The following is a 10,128-nucleotide window of genomic DNA, read 5'->3' on the forward strand; positions in this document are numbered from 1 at the left end:
GCTGTTCCCTCCATATGGTCGAAACTAGAAACTGCATCATTGAGCATGGGTTAAATAATACTGCAGAACAACATTTTCATCCTAGTGTAGTGCAGTGATTATCCTCAAGCCATACAGATGGCGACAAAGAGCTAAAGCATGAAATTAATGATGTTAAAGGTGCAGTGCTTCATTTCTGTGAAATTACAAACAGAATGGCAAAAACACTGTTTTCAGACAGGTTTTCCAAATATACCTCCCATAACATATCAAAGTTGTAGTCACAGGAGATCTATAATACACACACAAAAAAAATGCTGGGTTGTTTCAACTCATGATTGGGTCAAATATGGACAAACTCAACTGTTGGGATTAAAAACGTAAGTAAAGGGATTTTCTTCTGAAAATAATGAGTTTCTTTCTCAATGGGGTCTATCAACTGTTTGATTACCAACATTCTTTAAAATTATCTCCCTTTGTGCTCAACAGAAAAAGGAACCTCATGTAGGTTTGGAACAACATGAGGGTGAGCAAATGATGACAACATTTTCATTTTGGGGTGAACTATACTTTTGAAGCTTTAAACCAACGGTTGGGGTTGTCCATTTTTGACCCAAACATGGGTTGAAACAGCCAGCATTTTTTAGATTATACCTTGACATTTATAATACCTTGAAAGAGACATGTCTTAGCATTGCACATTGCTATCCATTTCACATTGCTATCCATTTTAAGGGCTCTTATGGGAAGAAGATTTAAAAAATGAACGCATTCAAAAGTAAACTGTTAACTGATATAATAATAATAGAGTAAAATTAAAATAGCCTACTTTTTATAGTTTTGTTTATACAAATACTGAATTAAAGATACCGAAACAATGAAAAGACAATATGAAAACACTGTAACTAAACTAAAATCTGATAAGTAGCCTAAATAAACTCAAAGAACCGTAAAAATAAATAGTAGCCTACATAAAAACAGAAAGGATACTATAATATTGTGGTGAAGCCTGCAAATGTAGGGTACCTGACCTAGAGGAGGATTTGTTCAACCTGGCAACAACCCTGAAGAGGATTTAGCCCAATCTGGCATCCCTTGTGCCAGTGTGCCAGACTGCCAGTATTGTTGTCATTCTGTTTGCCCTATATTTCCATCCATAGGACAGCCGCATGTTGCGTCACCACCAGCTGTGTGGATTCGTGGAATAAATATCCCGAGCCACTTCTGTCACATGAAATTTATTATACTGGACGAGCAGAATATATAAAGCAGAGCTTGTCTCGTCGACAAACACCGTTTCGAGCGTGGAACCACCCATGCCTTTGGATAACTGCGTTTCTAAATCGTACCGACTCCCGATTAAGGATTTAGAAGGACGTGAATCCTCTTCTGCTCTTTGTTTTGTCGGTAAAGGGAACTGAAATGTCGATTGAGAAACAAAGCGTGCCCGAGGAAAACCTTCAGGGTATGTAGCTAATCAAACCAGCTCAAGTTAATGTTCTTTTATGCATGTTTCTCCTTAAAACCCCATTCATATATCTAATATGTACATAATTGTGGGGATCATCGTTGGTCTAAAGCAGTGACGTTCGATATTAGCTGACATTCATGCTATGCGCATCAAATTCCGGTTTCACATCAAATTAAATGATTGTCCAGGCATTGTTAATAGGCTATTTCATGGAATAATATGTGTCAAGAAGCAGGAGGTGTGGGCAACAAAACAAAACAAAACAAAAAAACATAATGACGCATGTGATCTGCAATAATAAAAATGGAAGCGAAACAATATTCGATTCGTAAAGGAATCATTCTTTAGAGTCGGATCTCTTCACTGAACCGGTTCACAGAACCGTTATGAACAATTTGATCAGGAATTAAACTGAAATGTTTTCGATTCGCCAACTCGCCGACTCACTGAACGGAGAATCGCCTCTTTCGAACATATCTAAATCCTAATGAGCCGATAACTATGTATCTGAGAGAACCGTATGATACATTATGAAAATATGTTAACGATTTATTTGGCAGTTTAATCAATACGTTGGTTGTGACCAGTCACATTTTAAAACGTCAAACCTAGGGTTGAATGAAATAGTTAAATTTTTGTTAATAAGTTAAAATAAATATCGTTATTATTATAACGTAAAAAAAAAAAAAAAAGTAGTAATGGAATCACGGGATGACGTAAAGAATCACTAAACCCTTTTAACCGGTTCCTTGAAACGAGCTGTCTGAACGAACCGATTCACAGAAAGGAGGCGTCCTACTTGAAAGAGGTGTATTACACAGCCTGATTTCATTGGATGATGAGTGAAAAAAAAATGACCTGATTCCATGAGCTATTTCTAGCCAGAGCTCTGTTTGTTTTCCTCTGGCTGCTGGGTTGAGTCTCAAGTGCTGGCATGTCCTCTGCTTTTCTGGATATTCTGGTCGCTGTGTCACGATCATGGATTCATGCCCAACCCAGTTTTCAATATGTCCTGTCGATAAAATATTTGGTTCAAACAACTGGTTATGACATGTGATGCTTGCAATACACTGAATTACAAATCATAATTGCACTTGATGCATCATATTCATAACTGGTTATGACATGTGATGCTTGCAATACACTGATTCTTGAAAGACAATGGCATATAGGCTGTATATAAAAACATTAAATTAATACACAAACATAGGTGAGGAGTGCACAACATTAGAAGTAAAAAAAAAAAGAACGGACTGTAGATAAAGTCAGCATGAAATGGAAGTTTCGATCGTCATTTCTTCCCTATTGTGACATATCGGAATGAAACAGCTTTACAAACTAGAAAAAAAATGTTTGGCGAGACTTGATCTTGTCCCTCGGAATTGATTGTATTGTTTTGGTTTGCTATTGGTGGATCTCATGTGAGTGACAGGTTGCCCCGCCCTCGCGCCAGTAAACATCATCAGAGAATAGATGTTGCTGCAAGAGGGAGGAGGAAGTCACTTTGATTAAAGATTACGAGGCACATTAATTAAAATAATGTGCATAGATAAATCATTTATAATCAATACTGCAATATTCCATTTAAAAAAACAAACATGGTGACTTTTTCCTGCAGGTTCCTGGGTGGAGCTGCATTTTAACAATGGAGGCGGCAGCAGTCCTAAAGGAGGAACGGAGGAACAGGCCGCCAGCACCGCCCCGAGTGGAGACCTGGAGAAGATGCTTCTGGAAGCACAGCACGAGTCGGGCAGGAGCAGCTCAAGAGGAAGCCTGCCATGTGATAGGTCAGTCTGACCAGATGTTAATTTAGTGCATAAACCGCACTGAGATTAGAATACCGTAAGATTCCAAGATGTTCATTTGATAGGATAAGCATGTTACAATAAAATTATAAATGTATGTGAATAAATTATATAAATTTGGGAATCTCACCAGTCCTCCAAGATCCCAGACTCCTTCACACTTGCGCAGGGGCTCCGAGGTCCACAGCTCTGGAGAAAAGAACAGCTCACAGGTAGATATTAGCAGCTTGTCATGACTTAAAGGGGTGGTTGATTATGATTTCACTTTTCTAACTTTAGTTAGTGTGTAATGTTGCTGTTTGAGCATAAACAACATCTGCAAAGTTACAATGCTCAAAGTTTAAAACAAAGGGAGATATTTGCTTTTAAAGAAATAGTTTTTTAAGGACTGCAACAAACGGCTGGTAGGGACTACACGACATTCCCCCCGGGTTAGTGACATCACCAACCCTAACATTTACATAAATCCCGCCCCCAGGAACACAGTCCATGTTGAGAAGAGGAAGAGTTGTTGTAGTAGAGCACATTTGTGAGTCTGCTCAAGCTCTCGCATCCGTCTTTTCACATGCAATACAGTTCATAACACAAATGCAATAGCATGTCACTCTGTTGGCATCTACCAACAGTTCCCACACGAGCGATTTATAGATTATCATGACAGAATATGCTAATTGAAGATAGTTAACTCCACATCAGCAACATAAATTCATCAACTAACCATTCAGAAACTCGTTGTATTCTACATGTTGTCACTTCTTCTTGAGTCTCTCCATCATTGTCCGACTCCAGTTTAAACATAAAAAGCAGAACACTTTCTGACATTTTAGTGCTTGTCTGCCTGAGATAATCGGAGCTAACACACACACACACACAAGCTCTTGAAGCTCCGCCCTCTGTGCCGGGAGCAGCAGCTCATTTGCATTTAAAGGGACACACACGAAACAACGCGTTTTTACTGACCCTCAAAAAGGGACAATTTTAACATGCTGTGAAAAATATCTATGGGGTATTTTGAGCTAAAACTTTTAAAACACACTCTGGGGACAACATAGACTTATTTTACATATTGTAAAAAGGGGGCATTATACCACCCCTTTAATTCAATTGTACTAGTGCAGGTGTACTACTGTTTTAATGTAGACTTTTATGCAGATATATATGGTGTACGATAAGATTCAATGTTCCCTTGGTCAAGATAAATGTAGAATCATCAGGAGATTTAAAATAGTGGTTTTCAGACCTGAAAGTCAGTCACGTAAATGAATAAAAAAAAACTTGTGGAAAATTATATAGGAGATACATATTTTTATAAATGTATAATCAGTTAGAAATTGCTCTTTGTTAGTGCTCCATAAAAAATAAAAAAAGCCTATATATATTAAGTTTATATGTGCGCGTGTCTCTAACTACTATGTGCAAACATTTAAATTAATAATTTGATGCAATGCATATGATATTGTGTTACACTTTATTTTAAGGTGTCTGTGTTACAGTGTAATTATGCATTTAAGTACTATGTAACCACATGTACTTACTATAGGGTTAGGATTTGGTTTAAGTTTAGTTGCATGTATTATGCATCATTTATAGTTATTACTACAGTAACTACATGCAAAATAAAGTGTTACCGTTACCTGATATTGATGCAATACTGTGTACATACATCTGTAACTTATTTCTATAATTACACCGTTGACCCTTAACCCACCCTTAAACCTAACCATATCACCAAATCTGAACTGTTTCCCACCTCAATAGCAACACAAGTGTTTTGCAATACAACACAATACAATAAAAAATTTTAATGCAAGTACATAGTAAAGACACCTAATATAGTAGGACCATTTCTATAAAATGATTTTTTTTAAACCCAGTAAAGTCAAATACAATTCATGGATATTTATTGGTCAGTAGGTGTGTGGGAACCCTGAAGACCACTGTAACCAGGATTAGTTTACAAGATTACAGACTAATAAATTAAAATAAAACAATCAAGTTTATAACATGAAAGTCATCTGTTAGCCATCCCAAGAGCCGGTTCACACAGAAAGCAATTTTGCTGTTAAAAACACGAGTTGCAGGTCAACGAGATACGAGTGCAATGGTTACAGACATCAGTGTAGCGTGTTTACATTGAACAACTATGGAAAAGGAGTGAAATGGAATGTAAAAACACGTTCTGTGTGAACGGCCCCTAACTTTGTTGTGGTCTGGTTTAAGTCAGAGGAAGACTATTTGGAGAGGAGAAGAGAGGTGGAGATCCTGATGAAGAAAAATGCAGACTGGATCTGGGACTGGTCGAGCCGGCCGGAAAACTTGCCACCCAAGTACCTAAACTTTTAGAAAACATACAATTTAATACTGTTAATAAGCCGACGTAAAAGCATCTCAACAGTAATGAGGAAGGTCATACAGATCACACAGTATATTTTGCCTTCGTAGGGAATTTCTGCTGAGGCACCCGAAGCGTTCCAGCACACTCAGCATGAGGAACACCAGTGTGATGAAGAAGGGAGGAATCTTCTCTGCAGAATTCCTCAAAGTTTTCCTACCCTCGCTCGTCCTTTCGCACATCCTTGCTGTGGGACTCGGGTGAGTACATTTAAACAAACCCCTGAACCCTACTATTAAAGTTACCCTATTATATCAGTGTGTAACTTTTGTGCCAATCACTTTTTAAGCTGCAGTATTGTTAATGTTAACCAAAACTATTCAAAATCGTAAGTATATGAATAAAATAATATAATTATTAGATAAATAATACATTAACAATTAACAATGCTGCCTTCAGTGTTATTTCAGTATTGATATACTATTTTATGCTAATATAGATAGATAGATAGATAGATAGATAGATAGATAGATAGATAGATAGATAGATAGATAGATAGATAGATAGATAGATAGATAGATAGATAGATAGATAGATAGATATGTATGCACACACACACATAAGGTTAAGTTTTTTTTTATGTTTTTGAAAGATGTCTCAATCTCACCAAAGTAAAATCGATAATACTGTAAAATATTATTACAATTTAAATTAACTAGTTTCTGTTGTAATATTTTTTAGTTTTTTGAGCACCAAATCAGCACATTAGAATGATTTCCGAAGGATCATGTGACACTGAAGAGTAATGTATGGGTAATGATGCTGAAAATTCTGCTTTGCATCACAGGAATAAATTACATTTCAAAATATATTACAACAGAAACCAGTTCATTTAAATTGTAATAAAATGTCACTGTATTTGATCAAATAAATGCAGCCTCTGTGAGATTAAGAGACATCTTTAAAAAACCTTAACGTTTCCAAACTTTTGACCGGTAGCGGTCAGATCACATTCATTTTGCCTGTCACACAACAAAATAAAGAAATCCTATGAACTTACATTTAAGGGAGATCCTGAGTCATATATAGGGAACTGAATATTTTTCGGTTGTGGGTAGTTACCAATAACCAACCACCCAATGTTTTGCACGATTTTAAGCCTTGTATTTATCGATTTTGATGTTAAAAAAGCAAGCCAAATCCTTTTTATCCGCAGAGACAACTATTTGATAGTAACATAAAGGGCTATTTGAGTCCCGCGGATGGATGCGGTCTGCGTGCTGGAATGCATGCTAGTGTGCTCTACAGGGAGTTAGTATGACTTAGGAGTTTTCCACTGACGGAAATCTCTCACATCTCCGCTGATTTACGGAAAAATCAACCTGGAGGAGAAAGTTGGAAGAGCTGAGAGTTATTCATTTTCATGATAAATGAATACTAGAATTCCTGAGAATACTACTAACTCCATCTGATATTAATTTCTTCTTTTTAGGGTGTACATCGGAAGGCGCATTACTACTTCTGGCACATTTTGAGGGAGCAGGAGAAGCCAAGAAACAAGACAAATCTCATATACGCACATCCACCATCTCAGCTGCTTTGTCGTGAATAAGTGCTCGTGTAGATGCAGATAGGGCAAGGTCACGTGACACATTTCCTCTTCCCGGCTGTGAGCCGCTCTGTCTCGCTTCCCCCTAGTGTATTCCACTGGCCTTTCCCATAATTCCTCTTCCAAATCGACATGTAATGCCAGTCCATTCCAGGGCCGTCAGCGCAGGGAAGGCTACGCTAGACTTATGGGCACATGCCTGATAGAATTAGATGTACTGCATCCTCATAATATCGTATTTACTCGTACCAAGACTACTAAGAATATCGAGAGGATCATAAAATAAGGGATGAGAGAGAGGAAAGGACGAGTGGATCACGAGATGCTGGATCTCCAGAGATGGTACCTTGAAACTTAAAGACTGTGAATTGGGAGATTTAACTTTCTACCCCATTAAAAACAGGGATCGCATCTATCGAATGCTAAATCTCAGCATTTGATGATATAACAAAAGTATATGACTTGTTTTACCTTGTCAAAGCTCCATTTTGCTGTATCTTGAAGTTGTTTCTGCATGTAAGATGTTCCAGACACCAAAAAAACAGACCTTTTGCTTTGTGAATCAGGCTGTGCACAGTATTATACAGTATATACACAAAACTCCTTAGTAAATACTAGCCAAAAGTTGAGTATCATATCAACTCTTATCTGAATGTCAATTGAAATCACAAATAAATGTACAATATACTTCAAGCTTGAGAGATTTTACTAATGTTGTTGAATTAATTTTGCCTTAGTGCTCACCTGAATTGAAATCAGATGTTCTTCACTGATGTTTTATCTGAATGGTCAGGGTTCCAGCCCGAAGATTGCCTTAAATAAAACTGTTAATGAATCAGGCAGGGGTATAAGGGAAATTGTGTAAATTTGTGCATGTTTTGTAGTCTTTAAAAAATCATATTCAGTGTACGTGTCAATTTCATAATGGTTTTGTATCAACACAGGGAATCAACAGAAATAAATGTCTGCCAACTACTTCAACACTTCCTCTGGATTCTGTGTTTTAAGAATTATTACAGTTATATTAAAGGGGTAGTTCACCCAATGAACATTGTCATTATTTACTCACCCTCAAGAAGATAGTTTGAAGAACGTTTCTGGTCCTTAAAGACTTCCTCACTGTTGTTTTCTTCTTCTCTATTCTATGGAAGTCAATGGGACCAGCAACTGCTTGGTTACCAACATTGTTCAAAATATCTTCCTTTATTTTCAACAGAAGAAAGAACTTTAGAGCGAGTGATGACAATTTTTGTCAAACAAATTATCGATTCATCTCCATATTTCAACAGCAGTATATACACATGCTACAGTCCTAGGCATTTCAAAATAAGTGGATGCTGTTGTTCTAGATTGGTAATTTAGCAAAATCACAACATCTCTAATGCATTGTCCTGCACACTAGTTTAAAATGGCAATTATGAAGGTGCATCAATGGAGATTGAGAAAGCAATGCATCTGTGAATTAAACCGTTACCAACATTAATTTGACTTAGGGTAAGTGTACCCATTAAGCCCATGTACCCTTTAAGCCCACTTTCAACTCTCAAGTCAAATTAAAAAAAGAGAAAATAATATTTTATGCTGCTTATTATTTTAACCAATCCAGTGATTTGTTACTTCACTGACATTTTTTATTGCATACCAATCACATTTGGCAATGTTGAGTTAGCCCCACCGATGTGCATGCTGTTTCAGGGGACCTCACACAAAGTCACCCCAAAACTTTGGTGTTTCTGGACCCTTCAGAAATCAACACATTTCTGCAATTTTCAGCCATTTCTTTGGAAATTACATTGATATTATGTAAAATAAGAGATAAATGTATTGTTTTTTGTGTATGAACAAATAGTACTTCATCATTTTATATCATTTGCTTTTAAATTGAAAGATGAGTTTTATTAGCTTGCGTTCAAAGCTAATCTCTAGGTCAAACCATTAGCCTTACAGAAAGATAGACTGCCAAAGAATTAAGCATGTGAACTGCAAACAATAAATGTTTTGTGATTCATTTTACATTAATTTACTAATAAATACATCATAAATAGTTTTGTAGAGAAGATTTCTTTTATAAATTAACTTTTTTTTTAAAGATGGGCTTAAATGGTACAGTGCCACAAAACGCATGCAAACTAGAGCCAACACAAGCTAACCTTGAATGAAAAAAACTTAACATTTCTCAATGTGGGCACAATGAAAATTACTATAATACTTAGTCCACAGTATATTTAAGCTCCATGCATGTATTTGTAAACATATCTTACATTTTTAAAGGAAAACATTGCCTTTTTTCACCATTACTCACTGTGGAACCATTTAAGCCCACCTTATGTGTTTCAATGAGGAATCCCTCTAATTAAAAACTGATTCATTTTCTGAAAGTGTTTAATGATAACGTGTCTTTGTGTGCTTTTACCTTACTAACCTTTTAACCTTACCCTACTTACACACAAATTACACACATTCATTCAAATGAGATAGAGCCCGTTTTGTCCTAAAGTCCTTTATGTATAACTGGGCATAATTCGGGAGCCAAGCTGAGTTAAGGCTTGATATTCCGGGCATGGAGAGCTCCCAGAGGGACCCTATATTCCCCACAGTCCTCGGAGTCAAGCCGACCTAAGGCTGCATACTCCCGGTGTGGGGGGCCCACTAGGAGACCCTCTGAAACCCCAGAGTCTGGAGCCCCAACTCAGCTTCCTTCCAGAGATACACCCAGTTTAACTTCCACCTTTGACCAGGCATAACTCGGGAGCCAAGCTGGCTTAAGGCTCCAGACTCCCTGTGTGGGGTGCCCACTAGGAGGTCCCCCTAAGCCCAGAGTATGGAGCCCTAACTCGGCTTGGCTCCCGAGATACACCCGGTCAAACTTCCAGCTTGACTCCAGCTACAACTCCAGTCAAGCTGACTTAAAGCTCCAGACCCCCGGCCACTA

At 37.4% G+C, this 10,128-nt stretch overlaps 2 protein-coding genes across 2 annotated transcripts in view; one reads left to right on the forward strand and one right to left on the reverse strand.

The window, feature by feature from the left end:
- The window catches only part of jakmip3 (Janus kinase and microtubule interacting protein 3), a 41,469-nt gene extending 40,335 nt beyond the window's left edge, over window positions 1-1,134 (reverse strand). Inside the window, exon 1 of the mRNA XM_084433572.1 lies at window positions 1,011-1,134. The gene's annotated coding sequence lies outside the window, so the exon portion shown is untranslated. The remainder of the gene's footprint in view (window positions 1-1,010) is intronic.
- bnip3 (BCL2 interacting protein 3) lies at window positions 1,049-8,177 on the forward strand. The gene is made up of 6 exons (XM_084433575.1): window positions 1,049-1,444; window positions 3,069-3,237; window positions 3,389-3,467; window positions 5,476-5,582; window positions 5,698-5,847; window positions 7,080-8,177. Exons 1-6 carry the CDS (start codon window positions 1,402-1,404, stop codon window positions 7,120-7,122), a joined length of 591 nt encoding a protein of 196 aa, XP_084289701.1. The 5' UTR covers window positions 1,049-1,401; the 3' UTR covers window positions 7,123-8,177.
- Window positions 8,178-10,128: the final 1,951 nt, after the last annotated feature.

The sequence above is a fragment of the Rutilus rutilus genome (assembly GCF_951802725.1).
Source record: "Rutilus rutilus genome assembly, chromosome: 16".
NCBI classification, from domain to species: Eukaryota; Metazoa; Chordata; class Actinopteri; order Cypriniformes; family Leuciscidae; genus Rutilus; species Rutilus rutilus.

Coding starts and splice junctions, on each gene's coding strand:
- bnip3 (XM_084433575.1), top strand. CDS start 1,402: ATGTCGATTGAGAAACAAAGCGTGCCCGAGGAAAACCTTCAGG. Junction 3,468..5,475: donor GAGAAAAGAACAGCTCACAG/GTAGATATTAGC, acceptor GTCTGGTTTAAG/TCAGAGGAAGACTATTTGGA. Junction 5,583..5,697: donor CCGGAAAACTTGCCACCCAA/GTACCTAAACTT, acceptor TTGCCTTCGTAG/GGAATTTCTGCTGAGGCACC.